This window comes from Trachemys scripta, chromosome 11 (genome assembly GCF_013100865.1).
Source record: "Trachemys scripta elegans isolate TJP31775 chromosome 11, CAS_Tse_1.0, whole genome shotgun sequence".
NCBI lineage: Eukaryota > Metazoa > Chordata > Testudines > Emydidae > Trachemys > Trachemys scripta.
Window position 1 is genome coordinate 36,457,955 of NC_048308.1, and position 22,751 is coordinate 36,480,705.

General features: G+C 41.9%; 2 protein-coding genes across 6 annotated transcripts; one reads left to right on the forward strand and one right to left on the reverse strand.

Annotated features, from left to right (window-relative positions):
* Positions 1–596: 596 nt before the first annotated feature.
* Positions 597–15,391, reverse strand: CCDC173 (coiled-coil domain containing 173). Of its 3 annotated transcripts, XM_034786214.1 has the most exons (9): positions 15,260–15,391; positions 13,424–13,647; positions 11,890–12,063; positions 11,592–11,785; positions 8,569–8,725; positions 4,101–4,240; positions 3,570–3,762; positions 1,688–1,852; positions 597–1,239 (listed from the first exon to the last, which is right to left on the reverse strand). In XM_034786214.1, the coding sequence occupies exons 1-9, from the start codon at positions 15,324–15,326 to the stop codon at positions 877–879; spliced, it is 1,677 nt and encodes a 558-aa protein (XP_034642105.1). In that variant the 5' UTR covers positions 15,327–15,391; the 3' UTR covers positions 597–876. The 3 variants fall into 3 exon arrangements, with proteins under 3 accessions (XP_034642105.1, XP_034642107.1, XP_034642106.1); XM_034786216.1 differs by lacking the exon at positions 13,424–13,647 and having other exon boundaries at positions 15,260–15,384; XM_034786215.1 differs by lacking the exons at positions 13,424–13,647; positions 15,260–15,391 and adding an exon at positions 12,893–13,390.
* Positions 15,392–15,454: 63 nt separating this feature from the next.
* PHOSPHO2 (phosphatase, orphan 2) lies at positions 15,455–18,316 on the forward strand. Of its 3 annotated transcripts, XM_034786218.1 has the most exons (3): positions 15,456–15,641; positions 16,554–16,705; positions 16,989–18,316. In XM_034786218.1, exon 3 carries the CDS (start codon positions 17,011–17,013, stop codon positions 17,734–17,736), a length of 726 nt encoding a protein of 241 aa, XP_034642109.1. In that variant the 5' UTR covers positions 15,456–15,641; positions 16,554–16,705; positions 16,989–17,010; the 3' UTR covers positions 17,737–18,316. The 3 variants fall into 3 exon arrangements, with proteins under 3 accessions (XP_034642111.1, XP_034642109.1, XP_034642110.1); XM_034786220.1 differs by lacking the exon at positions 16,554–16,705 and having other exon boundaries at positions 15,455–15,641; XM_034786219.1 differs by lacking the exon at positions 15,456–15,641 and having other exon boundaries at positions 15,686–16,705.
* The last annotated feature ends 4,435 nt before the right edge of the window (positions 18,317–22,751 follow it).

Below are 22,751 nucleotides of genomic sequence, written 5' to 3' on the forward strand. Positions count from 1 at the left end.
GATCAAGTCATCTCTTAATTTTCTATATAATAAGCTGATAAATATATTTTTACACAGAACCTTGTAAAAGGGCATATAAGCTGAGTATGTACAACATGTTCGCTTTGCTGTAACTGTTTTAATTTTTGCATGTATTCTTTTGTACTGAGAATACGTAAAAATATGTTAATGAAAGCTGGACCTATTGTAGTTAAAGTTGTGTAACAGCCGTAAGGTAGTTATTAGTTTGTTGCAAGAATTGATTCAGATTTTAAGAGAACAGAAAAGAAATTATATACTGATAATGAACTAGTGTTCTGGATGCTGATAGATTTAATTCAGTAAGGAGTGGAATCTGAAGAAATATTTTGTGATACAAATTTCACATTCCAAAGTATTTTTAGCAATACTAAATGCTTTTTTCATATCTTTGTTCTGTTATTTAGTATTTGTTTCTCATGTATTTCCTACACTCTTGAAAAGTATTTGGCATCTTTTGAGGATAATTTTTTTCCCTTAGCACTCACTGATTATAACAATGCAAGAAGCCAAATGCAACACTTTACAGTGGGTATTCAAGAGTAGCTGTAAAAGATTGAACTTGAAACTTACAAAAATGAAATCAAAATATTCTGTTTTTTTAATGAGACCTTGTATATAAGTAAGGTTCTACACTGGTTATAAACAGTACATCATTCAGTTCTGCCTGTATATTTGATTTAACATAGTAACTTTAGTAAAATACAACTTTTAATGTTTAGGAAAATACACTTGGATCCCTATCAACTTTCCATGGAGTACTTATGGCTTTTCTAGTTCCTTTCATGGGTTTCATACAACATGGATCATTTACCGATTTATTGGACTTCTTTTTGTAAAGACTTCAAAGAGTTATTTTTACCATGTAAAACCTAGTCTTCCCTTAGCTTGCTGGATATTACCATTGGTGTTTAGCTCTTTTATTTCTTCAGTAGTGTTACAATTATAAGAAGGTAGCTGAGTGCCATTGATATCTCGTGCTTGGTAACTAGGCCTTATTCCTCCTCTTTCTCTGTAAACTGGTCCATGGCCACCACCGTGGCCTTCCTTTGCTGCTTTGAGAAGAGGATAAATATTTAGGGTTGTCTTGGATTCTGAATCAATTACTTGATTTGCATATTCTTGAAATTCCTGCTCCTTGCAAATAGTAATAACTTCTTTCTGGGCCTCATAGTCCAATTCTGCTTGTTTCTCATGCTGTTCTTTTGCCCGTTTTTCAGCCTGTTTTGGGGAAGGGAATAACAAACCTTAAATATTTGTGGTAGAATGGCTTAACAGAGCATAAAGTCATGGAAGTCCTTATGTGACTTCTTTTAATAATTGGCTGCAAGTACCTTTCTGATTAAGAACAACTATTTGTTAATCACAGTCTAACTTTAGTTAGAAATGCATAGCTGACATTCTCCGTTTGTCCAGAGAATAGGTACAAAGTGAGCAGCAGCCATGTGCTAGCAATGTCCCTGAATACTGATTCAGAGAGACCATTATCTGCAGCTGACAGGGTACCTCAATCAATGTCATTCATTCAAGTCTTGACTTCTCAGTTAATTCTTACCCATATGGTTGCCAATTAGCACAGACCATGATGTACGCTGAAATAGCTTTGTAAAATGTCTGACAATCTGATTATCCATTATCTAGTTTATCCATTATCTGATTATCTAATTACCATTTGCTGGATTTGAGTCTTTTGCATTTTTATGTTTTCATTGCGATTTCTTCGTTTCTTGTCTTTCTCCATTTCCAGATAGATGCGGTCTGCTTCCATTAGTTCACGAAGCTTTTCTTTACCCTCTAGTATCGCCTCTTTCTCTCTCTCGCCTTTCATTTTTATCTATATTTTATAAAAAATAAATTAACTCAATTTGCTAACCAACAAATCTGAAAACTATATTTTCAGGCATATTTTATCATTCTACAGCCAAGAGAAACTAAAAAAACCAAAGGCCCATAATATTAAGAAGCAGTGAAACATCAGTAAAACATTTCCAAAATCTAGTAATTCCACACACCTATGAGAGGTTCCCCTCAACTCCAACGCTTTACGTAATTTTTCTCAATATTTCCTAATTTTATTGGTGATTGATTAACCATGTAATGTCAGTCACCTGTCAATAGCCAACCAGAGTTGCTTGGAAAATCCCCCAGTGTTTCCCGAAAATGCTCATTTCATTATAACAGTAATTTTCAAACTGCCCTGTACAGCACTTACTGGTGGTCCCCAGAGAGCTATCTTGTTACATGGTTCTGGTTACCCCACTGTTTTCAGATACTAATTCCCATTGAAAGTTGGTTAAAAAAACATTACTTTTCTAATGTTACTTTTCCACATAAGCAATTGTTGTAGAGGTTATGAAATTCAAAGCAGGAAGTACTTTGGCTGCACAGTTGCGAACAGGAGAGGTTATTCACCGGTTCAGAAATGCGGTTAACAGCATGAAAAATGTTGCAAACCCTGCGCTATGTATTTAGCTGCAGGGCCGCCCGGGGAGGGGGGAGGGGCAAGTGGGGCAATTTGCCCTGGGCCCCACAGGGGCCCCCATGAGAATATAGTATTCTATAGTATAGCAACTTTTTTTTATGGAAGGGGCCCCCAAAATTGCTGTGCTCCAGGTCCCCTGAATCCTCTGGGCAGCCCTGTTTAGCTATGATACACTTACACATTAATGCTCTGTTGAGAGGTCTTTACTATGCAGTTAAAGGAGTCAAGGACCAAGGATTTGTAATACTTTACTTGCTCACTAAACCTGATGATTAACATGTCACCCAGTAAGAGGCCATAGTTTTGTCAAGCCCATGAGTTTTAGTGGGTTGTAGTCAAATTGTCTGGAATAAGCTGTGCTTCAGGTCCTCACCCTTGAGAGTTGAGAAGCTAGTCCCTTAGGAACAGCTCTTGAATCCTCACACTGCTTGAGTGGTGTGCTAGTGATGGTGTGCAGGGGAATGATCAGAAGAAGAGCACATGGATGATTCTAGGAGGAGTGTGCATGAAGGAGACTGCAAATGGAAGAAGCAGGAACAATGTGAGGGGCCAGATTATTCTGCCTCATTAAGTAGGATGGAAGCCAGCAGTCTGAAGGCCATCTCCCTCACCAGGCAAACCAAGGCGCCTCTAACTCCTGAGAGAGAGCAGCCCTCATTCCTTACTGATTCTGAGCTTTCAGGAGAGCAGGAGCATCAGCTAAACAGTTAGGTTACAGCTATTAGCCAGTATGACCTTCTCACTAAAAGTGCCAAGTGATTATATTGGTTGTACTAGCTCAAAAAACTCTGCTTGAAATAGTTTTAATATTCATTAAGAGATATTTGCATCAATTCTCAGTTATAACATACTTTCACTTTTAGTTGTTTGTGACACACAACCAGCCTGTTCTTAAACATTTTGTCTAAAGACTTGCTATTTACTTTAATTGTGAGATGTAAGCATTGAACAGTAAGTTCAATATGAATCTCCCACAATGAATTGCAAAAACTATTGTTTGTCCCAAAAATATTTATAAGAATGACTGTACACAACCACATTAATATAGCTTTTTCTTTAAGTATCTTACCACAGTGGCTCTGTGTTCTGCGATTGATTTCAATTCAGCTTTGTTTTTTTCTTCTCTCTCTTTGAGCTCTTTTTCCCATTCAGCTTCTCTCTCTGCAACATCTCTAGCAACACGTTCATCTATCCTCTCAAATGTCTGTTTCATCTGTGCAGCTAGATGGTTAGTAGTGATGTCCCTACGCTCCTGCATTAACCTATAGCAGAACAGCAATTAATCAACATGTCAATGTTAAATAGATAAACCACTTTCCTGCTAAGTCCACAAGCCTTGAAGACTAGTAAGATCAAGGTGAGTACCCAGCTCACCGCACATCATCTGTGACTACAAAGGGCCAGTGAAAGGGGAACTCCTTTCAGACCTTTTCCTCTTTCATACCCTCCAAATACCCTGAAGCACTTTGGTCCAGGGATCCATGCTGTAATACTGTAAGATCTTTTTTGCAGACTTAAGATTTTAGAATGTTATCATAATCATATGACAGACATAATTCTGAATCTATCACTTTATTTAATTCTTTAACATTTGACCCACCTGTTCATTTCAGCTTCTTTTTCTCTTCTCAGTTTGGCCATATTTTGTTTTGCTTTAAAGTGAGCTCGAATTTTATCATTCTCCTCTTCTTGCTTTTGTTCCTGTACAGCTTTCAGAATATCCTGGTCAGCAACATGTGCCTTTAAAAAAAAAAAAAAAAAAAAGTGTCCAATTATATTTACTAAGAAAAGTAGCTAAATCTTTTTAAAGGAAGAAAAAAAAATCTGAGACAGACTCAAACCATACTATGTAAAATTATGGAGGTACCCCTAGGCCTGCAACAGGGGAGAACAAGGTTCTGGAGGAGAGAAGCTTCTAGAAAAGGATTGTTGTTCTTGCACAGCCCTGAACTGCCTTACATTCTGAGAGCCAAATTACCACAAGTTGCTGCAAAAGTAACATTAATATGCACCAATATTCTAATGCACACACTATTCATGCCAGCAACAGGAGTTATCAATGCCATGCATGTACATGGTGCTCACTGACCCAGCAATTGGGCCTGAACCACTTGATTCATGTCCCCTGACTTCAAGCTGCTACACTGGAAAGGCCCTCCCTGCTTCTTGTCAATGAGCACCTGTGGAAAGGCTTTTTCACAGGTGTGAAGGGGAGATGGACTCAGGGTGCACTACCCCTTGGGCTCTGACATTTCTGGGCTCTGCCAGCTACAGACCACAAATCAGAATCTGAGTCTAAACTTTACAGGGGAAAGTCAGGTCTATTTCCTGTCCCACCTTATTGCCCAGGTTCACAGTTTCCTTCTGAAGTTTGCATGATGCTGAGGATGATGAAACTGGACCTACAGTGCATCATCATACGTTGGGTCAGTCTCCCTACAGTTTCAACGGGACAATATTATATTTTTCACTTTGTCTTAAACTGATGTGAGACATGGGACTTAAACAGCTGCCAATGTTTCGTCCCAAAGGTGGCTGTATTTCAGTGGTGATACAATTCCTGTATTGTGCACATTCAAATTCTGCCCTTTAATGTCTGTGACCTTTTGAAGTCAATGGGGGGGGGGGTGAGAGAGAGAGAATTTAAGGGTAGAACTTGGCCTGTAACTTGTGAAATGCATCCTTGACAATACTTACAGTTCAGTCAGGAGTCGCATGATTCTCCTGCATAGCTAGGTGTGCCATTGCAACATTGATTTTTTCCCCCCTGCTTTTGCAGCTAGGAAGTAGTGTCAGACCTGCTAGTCAAGGGAACTAGCTAGGCTCTGCTCACCTGGGGGGAAAATCCCAAATCACTCTGCCTTTTAGGCATGGCAGGAGATTTCTGGTCTTCAGAACATATTGGGGGGGGAAAAAAGCCTCTAAGCAGGAGCTCCTCTCTCTCTCAGGGCATCCTGGCATAATCCCGGAGGTACTCCACAGAGATTCAGCTAACTGTGGAAGGAAGCCTCTATTTCTTTTGTCAGTAAGACACAGCACAGCAACCCCTTCAGCCAGGACTATAATTCCAGGAGCTCTGGCCCCAGCAGCAGCCATCAACCACTGGCAGTTCTTCCTTAAACAACAGAGGCTATGACTACGCTAAAGAGCTTACAGCGGCGCAGCTGTACCAATGCAGCTGCGCCACTGTAAGCTCTCTAATGTAGCCACTCTAAACCGATGGGAGAGAGATCTCCCCTCAGCTTAATTACTCAAGCACCAGCGAGCATGGGGCTACATCGGCACTTAAATCGGCATAAATTATGTTGCTGGAGGGGGGGGGGTGGCTAATTCACATCCCTGGGCGACATAATTAATGTTGAATTAAGATGCAGTGTATCCATAGCCAGAGGCAGGAATTTCAATGTCTTTTTTTAAAGGCAACTACCAGAAGTGACATCAGAGGCTCCACCAGCAGGTATTACAAAGGTGACTCCACGTATTGCATCAACACTGAATGCTCCTTCAGAGCTTCCTCACAGGCAAATGTTGGAATGACAAACTCAGCTAGCTGCAAGGAGATATTTGTACTTGCTGTGACAGATACGGCAATTTCCTGCAATATCCTGGACAAACCTTACTGAATTAAGTTTAAGTATTTTAGGAGTTTATTTTATTAAAAATGCAACTGTTTATGTATTATTGTGGGATTGTATGTAATGAGGGGGGGACGACTAACATAAATCCTGGGAAGTGTCATGAGCTTCCAAGGTCTCATTTAAAAATGGGCCAAACAAGAAGGAATGTTTGGGATAAACAAAGTTAATTGGGTTTCATAGGAAATATATGGGAGAAGGGAATGAAAATTCCCACCTCCAGACCCAAACTTTTGAAGCTATGACCTGAAGAAAAACCCATGGTCTATGAATTACCTATTCTCAGATCAAGGTCCGGGCAGTATAAAGGAATGAATCACAGATGCATGACAGTGTTGTGAATTTGTAACCACTGAAAACCCCATGTGGGGCTTGAAAGACTGACCCAATAATGCAGCCCTTGTTGCAGTTGGGATGATCTCTGATAAGCTTATTAATGTGTGTGGGTTCTTTTATTGTTTTAATGTTTTCTCTGTAATGCTTTCATCTTAAGAAATAAATGTAGTTACTTAGGAAAAGGTGGGTGGTACCTTGTCGTGGTGGACAATTATGCTATATATAGCCTCTGAGAGAAAAGCAAAGCAGACCTGCTTAGGCAGTCTGATTTTCTGGGAAGTACACAGTGTAGGCAGTGAACTGTGCAGCCTGGAAATATCCCAGTCACGAGGGAGTGAGATGGGTGTCTCTTGCCCAAGAGACATGACAACTGGGGAGCCAGAAACCTGACAGTGGGGTGCCCTTGCTGGACCACAAAGTGGAAATACAGGTGCTGTTGTCCTGAACCGTGACATTTGCCTGATGATTTTCTTCTCCTAGTAGTCAGTTTCACTATTCCAACTAACTGTGTGGGAAACTTTCTTTGCATTGGCTTATCTGGACTTTTCTTATGCAGTAGATGCACATAATTCAGAAGGGGAATGTTTCCCCAATATCATCAATAATCTACATCAGGGCCAGATTAAGGCATAGGCACCTATGTTTAGGGCCCCAAGTCCTGGATTCATGTGATAAGGTAGGAATCTCAGTTTACTTTAGTTGCAAAGAAAAGCTCGAAAACATGACTCTAGTATAACTGATGCAGAGATATCTGCCTGAGTCTGCAAACAGCCTGGAACAACAGTTCTGAGAGGTGTGAACTTCCCCATGCACCTCAATGGGGTGTTAACTCCAAGATCCACTGCTTTTGGGGGACCTGCCAGCTGCATTCAGCAAAGGACTCCGTGTAACAGGATGAGAAGAGTGCTGTAGACCAGGCCAACCCCAAGCCCATACACCCTGGTTGCTGAGCCAAGTATTGACTGCTGCCACTTCCGCTTCTCTAGGCGGAAAGGGGACCTGGCTGCTCCCAAGGGCAGGGAGGTCTCTGCTGCTCCTGACTGGGGAAAATAAATGGATCTCCATGCCCCTCTCTCTCTGGGAGGAGAGGGGAGCCATCCTGCATTGCCACTCCAGGTGGGGAATGGAGTCACAACACAGGTCTAACCCCAGAGGACACTCCTGCATTGTGTTTCAGCTGTGGAAGAGATCTCACTTGGAAATGTTTTACAAGTGAGTGGAGCCAAGCCAGACAGGCCTGATATCACCTTCTACACTGACCTGACTACTAGGAGAGAGAGAAATTGCTGGTGAGTGCAGCTTTTCAATAATTAAATTTATTGCCTGCAGTCCCCATGAGTAAAAGTTTTATAAACATGAATCTTCTAGACAGCCTGCTGCCAGTAATGAAGATCATGCACTAGAGACTCGAGCTTTTCCTAAATCATTCCTTTGCCTCTCTTAACGCACTTGTCACTACTTTCCACCTGACTCTGCCTACAGCATGTGCAAAGGATTCCATCAGAGCTATTACTATGAAGCTGTTCAGTTGGTGCTAATTCTCAATATGGTTTTAGTAATTTTGCACATAGATGATGCAATACCTCACTCTGCTACTGATCCTGCTCAGAAAGGCTAAGTGGGCTCATCTGAGACAAGTGGCTCCTTACCCTACACAGATACAAAGGTGATGGGAGAGGCTCTTTGCAGAGATGATTTACAATGATTCAGAATACAGACTGACTGAGTAGTCCTAAGGCAGGTTCCCAGGAGGAGCCAGGTCTGGGGATAAGGCAACAGCTGAAATTTATTTAATGAATGTATTTATTGTGAAAGCCAAGCCAACTCTGTGCAGTGTGTGACTTTGTTTTAGAGCAGGCTAGGAAAGACACCTGCTCACAAGGCATTTGGCAAACTGCAAATCAGCACTAAGAGCCAGGTTTTCAAAAGAGCACATCACCTAGCAGCTTCCACTGTTGTCAGTGAGAGCTGTTAGGTGTGAGCTTAGCAACTCTGAAAATCTGGCCACTTATTTAAGTATGTAAATATGAATGAAAGCCCCTAACTTTAAGCATCCCAGTTGAAAAATGTTGGGCTTTCTGCTTTTCTGTTACTTACACAATGCATCCTCCTATGTTCAAGTTTTTCCTCCAGTTTCTTTTCATTTTCTCTCTGCACTTCCAATTCATATAACTTGGTCAGTCTTTGAATCTCTTCGCCTTCTTTTTTTGCCTCTAATTTGTCTAATTCTGCTTGGTGCTTATGTTCCTTTATTCTAAAGCATAAAATAAAATAGTCATACTAAAGAGGTAAGAAAATGTACACAGTACATAATGGACAAGGATCACACATTTCTAAAAGTTAAACAATGTTAGATTTGATACTCTGAACTGAAGGCAGGTAAAGTGTCAGAATTCAAAATCAAAGTGATGCATTTTAAAGCCATTGGCCCAAATCCTCAGGCCAATGCTTGGCCCAAGTACAGAATGAGAACGTAGTAACTCTGGGAATTGTGAAAGGAATCTTTTCCCCCAACTCACATGGCAGCAGCAGAATTTCACAAAGGCAGCTACTGCAGTAACCGTCACAGCCCTAAAGTGCTCCTTCCACTGTGGGAAGGAAAGGAAGATATACCACAATGGTATTCTGGGAGTTGCTGCATAGCCAAGCTCTGTATTAAGCAGAGGATGCATACCCCTTTCATGCCCCACAAATCCTCTCCACCTCCTCTGCAACAGAATTACATTAGTGTCATTGCCAGAAACCCTTTCTATTCAAAGAATGGAGCAGGATTTCCTCATAATGTATCCGTGCACTGCAACATTTAAATTTAGTAGCAGCTCCTTAGAGTAGGATTTCAGATGATATCAAGAAAGAGACAGAACCACTGATAATTCCTTTCCAGGATTATTTGCAGCAATGTTCCCACTAGATACAGACATCCATGCCCAGCACAGCACATTCCTTGCTAATTCTCATGAATGACTGAGAGATCTGGTACACATTACTGAAAGTGGTTAACTACCATTAAACAAAAAACACAATTAATACATCTAGATGTTTCATCACAAAATTTATGCCTTTTGACAATTACATTTAGTTTTAATTATTATATTCCCTCACTTCCTTGAGTTCCTCCATTCACAATGGATCACTAAGGCTGTAAGAAAATTATGGGTTGAAATTTGTTGCAGAAACTGAAACTTTTAACACACACCACAAGTTTTTGTAGTTGCCACAAATTTGAGTGACACTGTGACACTGTGCACCGGATCACAATGCCACTAACTCAAATTTGACCCAGCTGCTCTTCTGTCATGATGGCAGAGCCAAATTTGAGTGAGTGGCATTTTGACCTGGCACACAGGGTTGCAATGCCACTCAAATAAGGCTTTTTATTATTTTGGATTTTCGTTTTGTTTTGTTAACATTTTTAAGGTAGTTGAACTGACGACAACAACACTGCAACCGGAATTTTTGAATAATAATAATAATATTCAAAAACTTTTTTTACAGCCCTATACATGACCCAAAAAGGTCACATGCAATTTATCCACTCTGTCCTCAGGAGGAGGATTAACAGACCTAATTTTAGAAAATATATGTAAAAAGACTGAGATGATCAAATAATACCATAAATTATCTAACCCCAGTAGTGAAAATTATTGAGCTGTCCAGTAACTCTCATTATTGTAATTTTAGAAACTTTTCAAGGGGAACCTAAATATAGATACTAAGAAGGAAGAGAGTGAGCTTTTGTCTTTTGAAACATAAAGTACATTTACTCAATATGAAATCCTTAACTTTATATTTATTGAATGAAAGCTAAGTAATTATTATGACAGACTGGAGGTCTGTGAACTTCACCTTGTTTTGTGAAAGCCATTTATTTTCAGGGGCTCTAATTTGTAATATAAGCTTCATTTTTGACTGTGACCTTCGTGTTGTATTGCAATCTCCATTATGGATTAAAACATCCATTTTGTAGTAGGGGCATGATCCCTAGTTAGTCTGAGAAGCTGGCACATAGCAATATAGGGCCATCAACTCTGATTGTCTTCCAGGGATCAGCCAACCTGGGCTAAGGAGAGAGAAAGCAGGAAAGACTGCCCAACCTGTGGAGGCTGACCAAACCCAGGATTCAGAGGAGGGGTAAAATCCAACTTGAGGGGAGTGCATTCAGGATCATTTGTTGTTCCCCAAAGACCTGTAACTCTCTAGTGCTGTTTGAGAGTAAAGTACCGTTGGTTAAGAAATTCCTTTTCTAAGCCTGTATTCCTTGTTTGCCAGCCATGTTGTCCCTGAAAGGGTTAGCTGGAAGGGTGGGGGCACTGCCAAAGAAAGTTGTTAGACATGGGGTCTGCATCTGGGAGTGTCCTTGAAACTCAGAGCTATAAATAATGTCTAGTCACTACCAAGATCCAGGGAGCTTAGAAGCACATGGGATCCAGCGATTGGTTCCATAAAAGACTGGTATCCTTCCAGAGAGTGGGGCTGGGCCAGATGACATTATACTTCTAGCAAAATTTACTAAAGTATGCAGGATGGAAGATGTGCTCAGTGAATTAGTATGGAGTCCCAAATTTTGTTGCAATTTTTATGCTATCTGGGGAGGGATAGCTCAGTGGTTTGAGCATTGGCCTGAGTTCAGTCCTTGAGGGGGCCATTTACGGATCTGGGGCAAAATCAGTACTTGGTCCTGCTAATGAAGGCAGGGGGCTGGACTCAATGACCTTTCAAGGTCCCTTCCAGCTCTATGAGATAGGTATATCTCCATATATTATATACATTTCCTGGGAACGAGATCAGTTGATTGTAGAATAGCCTCCCAAGGAATGTAGTATAAGTTCCTTCCCAAAGGAAGCAGTGGGGCTTTTAAAACTGGACTGGACAAAATATTAGAAACTGTAATGTCAGTAGAATTCTGCATGGCTAAGAAGATGGAATGGATGATCTAATAGGTCTTTCTCTCTACTGAGAAAACAGCTCATTTTGTTTCTGTTAAAAATTCCTGGTAACTCATTTGTTTAGCAGATGAACACTAGGTTTCTTTTAACAACTTGATTAAAATAGATTTGTTGAAAAAGAAACAGTTTAACTCAATAATCTTTATTAGTCAGAAACAGCCCTGTTTTACTTACTGTTCCAGGTGGTCTCTGCAAAGTGCCTGTCGATTCATATAGCGTTCATATGCCTTTTCCTGCTCTTTCAGAATAGCTTTTTCACACTCACGTTCCATTTCTTCTTCCTTTTTTTTGTAAATATCTGGCTTTGTCTTTTTAAATTCAATCTGAGCATCTCTTTCCTTTAGGACCTCAGTAAGTAAAAGTGCTTTCTACAAAACAGAATTGGAACATTTCATGTTTATTTTATTACACATTCAATTATGTGCAAAGAAACAATACAATTTGAATTAAAGACAATAAACCATCTACAAACATGTAACCCTTTCACTCTCTCATTCTGATAATATTGATACGTTTTGGCCTGTTCTATGGCCTCCTTCCGCTTTGCTGCTTGAAACTGTGCTTCCTCCAGATCAAGTAGTTTTCTTTCTTCTTCCTCCTTTTCTTCTCGCAATTTTCTGGCTTTAAGTTTCCTCTGTGCCTGGCCCTAAATGCAGATAAAACTCATTTCCATTACAGATCACACTGAAAAGAACTGGCTCAAAAATTTACAACTTCTTCAAAAGACCAAATCAGCAAGAAGTTGATTATACCTACTCATACCTAAAGTGAACTATCAAACACTTTTTGTGCTGCTGTCCTGTGTTTTAAATATCTATTAGAAATTTAAAGGTATGATAAAAATGCTTTGCTGTTAGAAAGGATATTTCATATGCAGATCCCAAAGTGTTTTATGAGTAGTTATAATAAGCTTCACACCACTGGATAAAGGATAAGGATCACTTCAATGACCACTGATGTGCAGCCATCTCTGAGATAAAAAGCAGCAGCTGTTTAACAGCACTGCACTACGTGGTAGTTTAGGACAGGAAATAAAGAACAGAATGAGCAAGGATTTCTGCTCCGTTAATTACAACAGCCTTGACAATACATTTGTCTGCTTCTCCCACAACAGGCTTTGGGCTTTTTTCCATGCCACCTCTTGCATTTGGAACACACTTTCTAAACTGAACTGCCTTCAGATCCCTCACCAAGATTCACTTCTACCACAATGCCTACAGGACTGCCAACTAGTTAGGGGTCGGCAGCACAGTAGTTGAGACAGGGGGCCAGTACGACAACAAAATTTTGTTGTATGTCTTCTCCCTCTCCCCCAGCCTTTCTGTTGTATGTTTTATTAGACTGTATGCTATGGGGGCAGACATGGTTGTTTCTCAGATCCACATTTTGGATACTACTGCAATACAGACTATGGTAAATAACAATATAGCCAACTGAAATTACAGAGTAAATTTAGGTAGGCAGAATGTAATTACCTGAGCTGCAATAACTAAGATGTGTAATTTGGAAGCTCTAGAGTTGCCCACTGAAATATTTTGAACAATAATCCTGTAGGGAGAAGGGAAAGACTGGAGGCCTGGTGGGCAAGTGGCTCCATTGGCAGTCAGCAGGGAAGATGGAGACCTTCCCTTCACACACCTTACTTGCTCCTTCTCTCTATGATCCTGTTTTAAACTTATCCATGACATGACATGGGCAGGTCTAATGCGCTGCTGCATGCAGCACTGCTGCCCTCTCTCTTTAGCTGCTGGAATTTCCTGATACTTCTCTGGAGTGAAGAGGGAAGAAGCTATGATGTTCCTAAGCAGGAGAATTAGTAGGCAGGGCCACCAAAAAGTAGTTATAGTGAAACTCTTGTTAGGAAGTGTGTTTGTATGTGTTGGTACATGGAGAAGGGAGGGGAAGAGTTCACTCTAAGGCCTGGTCTACACTGGGGGAGGGGGGTCGATCTAATCTAATGTATATGAAAAGTAACCCTCCAATTTCCAAATGTACATTTCACTTACTGCAATGGTGTTGGGCCAGTTTTTCACAACTGCTTTGGAACGTAAGTGCATATCTTTCCGTTCTTTCCTCTCTGCATGAATCCGTGCTGCTTCTCTAGCTGCACTGTCAACACTGTCTCGAATTCTTACCCATTCTGCCTTTGGCAGAACAGTAACCTGGCGAAGATCTACTCCATTTGGAAGAAAAATACTATCTGGAGCATTATATTCTTCCAAACCATTTGCTGCTATGTGAAAGAAAGAACAAAAGAATGAGTTCACTCAGTTTGTAGCACTTCTGGCCAGAAAATCCTGGGTTCAAACCCACACCAAGATTCGGACTCCTACCCAGCGCTGACAGTAAAGCATCATATTAGTTTGATTCTACAATGTAATGTAATTCTAGTATCCAGGAGCACAGTCAGAACTAACCCTCAGATCCAGAGCCTCATGTTACTTGACAGACCAATGTGTCTTGCTTTCCTGTACTTTTCAGTCCCTCAACTCCTCCTGCCAGTCATTAATTTTCAGGAAACGGCCTTCATGTTAGTCATTACTGCTTTAAAAAAACAGATATTTGAGTAAAGTTAAATTATCTTAGAAAACTTTGCCCATCTGGTTTGTAAGAATACTGCATGACAAATCTAAAAAAAGGGGACAACTTTTACCTGTTCTGACAATGATGTTTAAAATTAAAACCTACTTTTAGATAAAATTGCTTCTCTGCTAATTGCCCTTTGCCTGGTGCACTGGGCCTGGTCTTCCTCTAAACAAGGGGATTTGCACAACCCAAGTGTCAACAGTAGAATACTGTATGCAGCCAAGATTGTCTATCACAGGCTGCATCTTTATATAAGTGGCCTGACTCTACTTCCACAATAGTTTCATATACCTGTAACTCCATTAATTTCAGTTGAGTTACTCCTATGTATACCCTTGTGAGAGGAGAAACAGGCCCTAGAAATCTACTTGTATGTCTGCATGGAACCAGAGCTGTGAGGGGATTTAAGATCGAAGATTTTTACTATGTGAGATACTGCTTTCTCTGAGAGTGATATCTTATGTCTGTTTGTTCTTTGTTTACAATCTCTGTTGCCAGTTTTCTTAAAGGGTAACCCAGCAAGGGAATGGATAAAGGGGGTCGTACTGTATTTTTCCTGCACTCTTCTGTGATGCCAGAACATCAGCCCTTCCTTGTGCCTGGCATGTCAGCTCCACGTTTGGGCACCACATCCTCCATCTGTCTGGGCACCACCACGTCACACATGTAGGCACCATTCACCTCAAATGTCCCTCACTGCAATGGCCACCCCTGTTCTTCACCCCCACGTAACTGCTTTACTGGTCAGGCTCCCCTCCCTCGGCTGACCATGAAACCTCAGCGTGCTGCTGCGGTTACAAGCCAGTTACACTCAAGGAAAGAACCCCGGGCCCAGGGTTGTGTGGTGCATTAGCCAGGGGCTGTTTCCCGCATACCGACCCATCCCAGGTGGTGGCACAGGTTCGCCTGGCCGTGCACCAGGTGGGAGGGGTGTGCCCCATGGGGCCGGGCATGACACCATACGGCTGGGAGGTGCACGGCCTCGCCCCCCCGGGCCACCGGGGGGGGGGGGCAAGTGGGGCAATTTGCCCCAGGCCCCACAGGGGCCCCCTGAGAATATAGTATTCTATAGTATTGCAACTTTTTTTTATGGAAGGGGCGCTCTAAATTGCTTTGCCCCAGGCCCCCTGAAGCCTCTAGGCAGCCCTGTCGCCCCCATTCCAGCACCGTTCCCCGTCTGTCCGCGTGGCCCTGGCCACGCACGTGTCGCCCCGAGCTTGGTCTCCGCGTAGCTCCGGCACCCTCGTGTCACTCACGCGTGGGCGCCAGTCTCTGGCCTTTGCGCCTCCCATAGAGCGCCGCGGGCCTGGCGGCCGCGTCCATAGCCCTCTGCAGCCGGGGCAGCGCGGCGCCAGGCTCGCTCGTGCACCGTGTACCGCGGTTACCAGGCAACCGAACGACGGAGGGAGACAGACGGCGCGATTGGCGGAGAGGGGTGTCACGTGACTTAGCGGGGCGGAGCCGGAAGCGGGCCGGCTCAGTGTCAGAGCTGGAGGAGCGGAGTTGCCGCAGCGCCTGCCCCAGTCGGGCGCCTCCCCTCGACGCCGGGTAGTGTCCGCCCTGCCCGTGACCCTCGGGCCCGGATCGTCCCCTCGTTCCGCTTGTGGTTCCTGTGCCCGCTCGGCCCGGAGGCTGAGGGTGAGCGCTCCGCGCGGCCGCGTATTCCCGGCTGCTGCCCCGAGCCTCGCCCGGGCTCCTGTCGGAACGCGGCTCTCCGAGGCCTTGCCAGGCCGGGACGCCGCGTCCGGCGCTAGCACAGCGCTGCCGCCGGCCCCCCATCCCCGCCGGGCTCCCCCGGTCACTGGGCCACCATGCCAACGGCCTGCCCGGCTCCTGAGAGAGTCCCTGCTCCGGCCTGGCCTGGCCCGGCTCCCCGCCGCCCCGTTCCGTTAGCGCCAGCCTCTCCTCCGGGCCGCCTCGCGGCGTGCTGCTGGCTGCCCCATCCCTTCGGTGTAGCTGCTCCGCCGCTCCCCAGAGCGCAGCTGAAACCCCCGATCTCCTGCTTTGTGCTCCCTCTGCTCCTGTGTCATGCGGCGGGGGGTCTTCTTTGTTTGGGGGCGGGGGATGCAGTTTCCAAAAGAGTGATATAGTCTAATGCTGGACGGTCCTCTCTCCATCTGTGTCAAGTGTCCTTTATAGAGGGACTGAGACTAGAGAGAGTTAGAGCTGTAGCTTATATATTGTTAACAACCGCTGACGACTTGCCTGGCTTCTTTCTGAATGAAGAAAAGGTGATGAACGAAGTTATTACTAAGCTAAACAAAATATGTGCCTAGAACTGCACTAAAGAAAGGGTGAGGTGTTTCCTTTTCCAGGGAATTCGGGGCTGGTCCATAAACTCTAATGCTGCAGGACCACAGTCACCTACAAATCTCCCCATAGCAAGTCAACACTAATATTCACCACCAGTATTATTTGCTTTCTTAATTTTTGAGTCAAGGTGGCTGCTTGAATATTGTTACTAGTTGTTGGGTTTTTTTAAGCATGTGGGGGGAGAGAAAACGGGTTAAACTCCTAGCAACAGCAGCATCTCCAAATGTCTCTCTCAAGGTTTTCATAAAAAGCTTCCATCTCCTGTCTGCAAGCTGAAGAATTTAAGCTGTGAGGGTTGCTTTGGCAAAATTTAGAACTGAAGTGCCACCTGGCTGTTTAAATGATGCTGTCCAAGGAATGCAAGATTGAGCTTGTGTCAGCGAAGACTAGTGAGTAACAATATAATTATGTTATTTCAGATACTTTTTATATTATCTAATTAAAAATGTAGTTGGATAGTGAATTAGAATTTTGACCTTTACAGATCGTCTGCTTGCGTGAGCACAACGTTTCTGACAGCTGTAGCACTCATAAACAGCTCTCTACGTTTATACATTTGTCTTGCTGACTTTTTTCTTGCAGAATTGCATTTTTCCAAGCAGGAGGTCATGGTAGGAATTCAATACTTAGAAGTGTCTGTTTATATAAACAAACTATCTCTCTTTTTTTCAGAATATATTCTTATCTAACAACTATGAAGTTTCTGCTGGTTTTTGACTTTGACTGTACAGTCATAGATGAAAACAGTGACACCTGGATTGTGAAGTGTGCTCCTGAGGAAAAACTGCCTAACAAACTAAGAAACTCCTATCAAAAAGGACATTGGACAGAATACATGAGCAGGGTCTTTAGATATTTGGGAGACAGTGGAGTAAGAGAAGATGAGATGAAAAGAACTATGACAACAATTCCTTTCACTACAGGAATGAGAGATCTTTTAGATTTTATTGGCAAGAACAAAGATTTCTTTGATTGCATAATAATTTCAGATTCGAATACAGTATTTATTGACTGGATTTTAAAAGCTGCTAACTTTCATGAAGTGCTTGATGAAGTGTTTACAAATCCTGCAACTTTCAGTGGTGCTGGTTATCTTACTGTGCAGAATTTTCACACTCATCATTGTGCAAAGTGCCCTAAAAACCTCTGCAAAAGAAAAGTGTTAGAAGAATTTGTAGATAAAAAGTTACAGCAAGGAGTAAAATATACAAAAATTATATATGTAGGTGATGGTGGGAATGATCTCTGTCCTGTAACTTCTTTAAAGAAGGATGATATTGCTATGCCCAGACAAGGATACACATTAGAGAAAATGATTTCTCAGATGTCTGAGGATCTTGATCCTGTACAGTCTTCTGTTCTAGTTTGGTCATCGGGTATTGAAATTCTGTCTCATTTGAAATTACTTATAAAGGAGTAACTCAAACTATAGAGATGGGTAAAGGTGTTTTATCTTGTGTGGAGTGAATAATGGTAACCATATCTGTCTCAAAGCACACAATTACAATGTTGGGATGCTATTATCTGAAACTAAGGCATTGAAATACAGGCTATAAAGTATTGTGTTTACTCTTTACTGTAGTGGGAAAGTGAGCATGTTGAAACAGATTATTTATTATATGGAAAATTACTTAATATGAGCTTTTTCCATTCATGTAAAGGGGGGGGGCGCACACAGGGGGAAGGGAGCAGGGAGAAAGGCAGGAAAGAGGATAATTTATTACAACTATTTTTTTTCAAATCTTGACTTTACCAGTTTGTGCAAATTACTTCTGGTCAGATATTTAGGGTAAAGGCAGGGTTATTGCACAGAATAATGGCTTTTAATGGAGGGTTCATCTATATGTATAAGATTTATATTAGGCACTAAAAGCAAGGTACTGCCACTGTTGGTTTTGTTTATTTGTTAAAGCAGCAAAAATATTTTAATATGTAAATAAATGTTTGTCTTGTATATTTGGTTTAAAGAGACACATTAAAATAACTACTAAATATTTTACTAAGCAAAGCAAGTTTTCTAATAGTTTTTATTGGCTTTAAGAACGTAAGAACGGCCATACTAGGTCAGTCCAAAGGTCCATCTAGCCCTTCTGACAGTGGCCAATGATAGATGCCCCAGAGGGTGATCCATCCTCTGTCACCCATTCCCAGCTTCTGGCAAACAGAGGCTAGGGACACCATTCCTGAATCTAAACATTAATGTCTGTCTAACAAGAGTAATATGTGTATGTTTGTGCAATATGTTAAATTGCCTTTCGAGGCATACTTACTAGAGCTCAAATGCCCAAAGCTTATGGGTGGGAGTGCCTTTTGTCACTCAAAGGAATCTCCTTTGTTTCCTTAAGGAGTAATGTGCATGGGAACAAGAGTCCTCTTCATTTCTCATTCAGAAACATGATGTAACACATGTGAATAGGGAGCCACTCCACAGGAAATTATTTTTAGTCATGGATTCTATTTGTTTTTCACTATCCATGATTGCTGTCACCTCTTCAGAAATATAAGAGTAATTAAATCACAACTGTTGCTATCGAGGGTTTGTTGCCTTCTATTTCTATCTTGCACACTGTAATTCTCTTCTCACTCTCCACCTATCTCATCCACATACTTAGGCTCAATCAATGCTGAGTATGGAAAAAGGTGTAAAAGAGGATAGCTTACTTGCCCAAAAATCCCTGAGGCCCCAATCTGTGAAGTAGTATTGGCTGCCTTGTGGGAGGGACTGGGGCTAATGCCCACAGATCCAGAAGTAGTTCAAGAATCTGTTATATCTGCTTCTAAAGATGCAGATCTCTGACCTTTATCCGCTAGTGCAGGATCAGAAACCCTGCTCCACAGAACCCAGGGCCTCCTCTTGACAATACAAAGTTTCCCAAGCCATTGAGTATCACCACTTTACTCCCACTATTGGAAGTAAATGCTGGACCAGACCTCCAGTTTTGACATGTGACTCTGCCATGTACTTTTGCTCTTGATGGCATGGGAACCTGCTGACTCTGATGGCTTCTCTATCTTCACCATGAGGCCTCCAAACAGTGGAGTTTCTGTTCAGTTTCACATGAACTCTTGGCCCACTTTCTGCCTCAATTTGTTCCTTATTGCCAGTGTAAGTGGAAGGAAGAATCCTGCCCCTTTACAGTCTGACAGCAGTCTGTAATTTCCATCTTCACTATTTATCAAAATCTTTTGTAGAGTCTAGAAGTTTGGGTAATAACTAGTTAGTTAACTTGTGCTCCCTCTGCTGACTGCTTGCAGCTCTGCAGCAGTAGAATGAACCTATGCCAGGAATACCTATAATGGAAGACTAAAAAAAATCAGATTGTTTTTAAATCTCACTGAAGACAAATTATGGGCCTAAACTACAGTCCTTTAATGTCCCATAAAAAGTACAAAATAGGTAGTCTTTAAAAATAGTTTTGTGTAAGTAGACTGAACTCCCAGCTGAAGGAGTCCAAGTTGGAGCCTAGATTCATATCCAGTTTTATTTAGATTGTAGATATTTATGTTTAGAGTGCCAAGTCACTTTGGATGAAAAGTGCATCTCCACTACAAAAGGGGAGATTTTTTTATTTTGCATTCTGAACTTAATGTATCCAAGCAGAAGCAGGACGTCAGTGCAGACCAAGCAAGGGAAAACATTTGTTAATCTAGTGAGTTCCATCATATTTACAAATACTTTGAGAGAGATAGCATGGTCTGATGTATAAGGTAGGGGGCTAGGAGGCAGATCTGCATTCTGGTAGAGTAGCTATGCCACTTACCTCCTGTGTCATCTCTATTAAAGGGGAGAATAATACTTGCCTTCCCTTGTAAAAGTCTCTGGGATCTATGTTTGAAAAATGCTAGAATACAGCAAACTATAAGTGTGGTGGTAGGAGGGAGGGACAACAGGTCACATATATCAAACTGTTCATTATAGCTCCTAAATGAAAGAAGTGAAAAAATAGCTGATTGGAGACAAGCGGAGTGGAGGGGAGCAGAGAAAGAAGATAGGAGGACAAGTCTGTGAAGGGTTGAACACCTAAACATTTAATGTTCTTGACCCCTTTTTCAGTTACTGGCAGTGTTTTGTTTAAACAAAAATGTGTATATGTATTCAAATGTCACAGTGGATTGGAATATGATATAACTATTAGTGCAGGATGATAATACACGCTGTTATTTGTGGACTAGATCTGCCCTCTTCAAAATAGGGTATTATCCAACCTCAAAAGTGATATAGTGACAAAAACACCACAAAGGTTTTATGAAATAAAACACAACATGCCTATGTGATTTACTTCATAGGCATATTTATTCCTCAAACAAACAAAAAAATGCACATTATCCACACTTAATAGCATGCAATTCGGTATGTAAAATGCAAGAATACACTTGACTCTCCAGACTAGTCAATTGAGCCTAGCACTCTTTTTAGGTGTGCCCCAAGGTACTGATACAGTTACCTGCTTATTTGCCCTTACAGCAGCTCACCTCTTCTGAAGTTTCAACAAAACTAACCTAAATGTGTTAAAAGCACACTTGCTCCCTACCTAACTGATGGACAGGCATGCAAATAATTTGTTACTACAAATAACTGAATAAATTAAGCCCCCTGGTACAATGAAAAAGAAAAGTCTTGCTGTAAATTACTGAAAGACCTTATGCTGGTAGGAAAAGTGAGAATAATTATTAAATATTAATGAAGGGTGTTTATAGTAGCAACTGAAAGCTGGTTTATAATCCCTTCTATCCTGCTATCATGTCATTTTTTTAGAAAGATGGTCAGTGCTAACAGTAGACTCAAAAATGTGAGTAATGATTCACTTTATTTTCAGTTCATGGTGAGTGCTTCATACATGAATTTTCTGGATGCTGGGTTGAGTAAAATGTGAGAATGGCTGAGCTGTGAACACAGAGTCTAAAACAGGGATGGCTAACCTGAGCCAAGAAGGAGCCAGAATTTACCAATGTACATTGCCAAAGAGCCACAGAAATATGTCAGCAGCTCCCCATCAGCTCCATCCCCCCCCCCCCTGCGCCTCCTGCACGACGATCAGCGCCTCCCTCTCCCTCCCCATCAGCTGTTTCATGGCTTGCAGGAGGCTCTGGGGGGGGAGGAGTGAGGGCACGGCAGGCTCAAGCAAGGGAGGGGGCGGGAAGGGTTGGAGTGGGGGCAGGGCCTGGGGCAGGACAAGGGGTTGAGCAGTGAGCATCCCCCAGCACATTGGAAAGTTGGCGCCTGCAGTTTCAGCCTCGGAGTCGGTGCCTATGCAGGGAGCCACATATTAACTTCTGAAGAGCTACATGTGCTCTGGAGCCACAGGTTGGCCACCCCTGGTTTAAAATATAAAATTGACAGACCCTCTATGATAGCAGTGAAGCTGAGGGCCTCTCTGTCAAACCAGTCAATTTACACAGGTTGATGTAAACTGCTGCTGAACTTTCTGCAAAACGTAGCCCATAATTAACAAATAATCGAAAAGGACTGGAGAATTGGTGATGTGAAAGTGTTTCCCCTGGGATTTTCATTGTTATAGAAAAGTAGCTTCTGGTTAGAATAAAATATGATTTGTATTGTAGTGCATCGGAGCCTCAGTCATGGACCAGGACCTCATTATATTATGCGCTGTATAAAACACAATACCATCTAAATATAAGACAGATGGGGGAGTACATACAAGAAAACATTGAGACAGTATTGGTCAGCATGATCAACTGATCTCAGCACATCAGCAGCTTATCTGTTGTCAAGTTTTTTGTAGTAATCGCTGCTGAAGAGAGTTAGTTAGTTTTGCGGATGTTTATAAGGCACTCCTTCTAAAGGCAAGGGGTAACATGGGAGAAAGCTTGCAGGTGATTGTTTGAATATTTAATAAGTGGGTGATGGAGGCTGGGATCATGGATGAAAACATAATATGCAACCATAGAAAATATTGTGCCACTGTTGTAGCATAGTGAGAAAGTATGGGTATTTATGGAATACAATAAACACAGCGCTAGATTTTTCAATTCTGACAGTGGTGGGCATTTACTCCCACAAATAGTCTCATTGAAGTCAGTGGGTGAAACTCCATTGATTTCACTGGGGCCAAGATTTCATGTGGTGGGGATATTTGTGTGAATAAGTGCTAAATGTGAGTAATCTTTGCACAATCTGTCCCTTAATGCATTCAATAATGCAAAAATAATTATGAAATTGTTTACATTAAATATATTTACACTTAACTGTTAATACTTTTATCAAATATTTCAAATAATTTAACTTCTACATGACTATTCCTAACCATTGGTGCATCACCAAACTCATTGTTCCCATTATGCCCAGCTCCCATAAAGGAGCAAATAGACCCTAGTATACTTAGTGATTTCAGTTTTAAAGCTCTAAGAACCTGAATTTCTGTCACCCTGCATCAAAAAGGGCTTAAACATCCACACACATCAGTTTTTAAAACA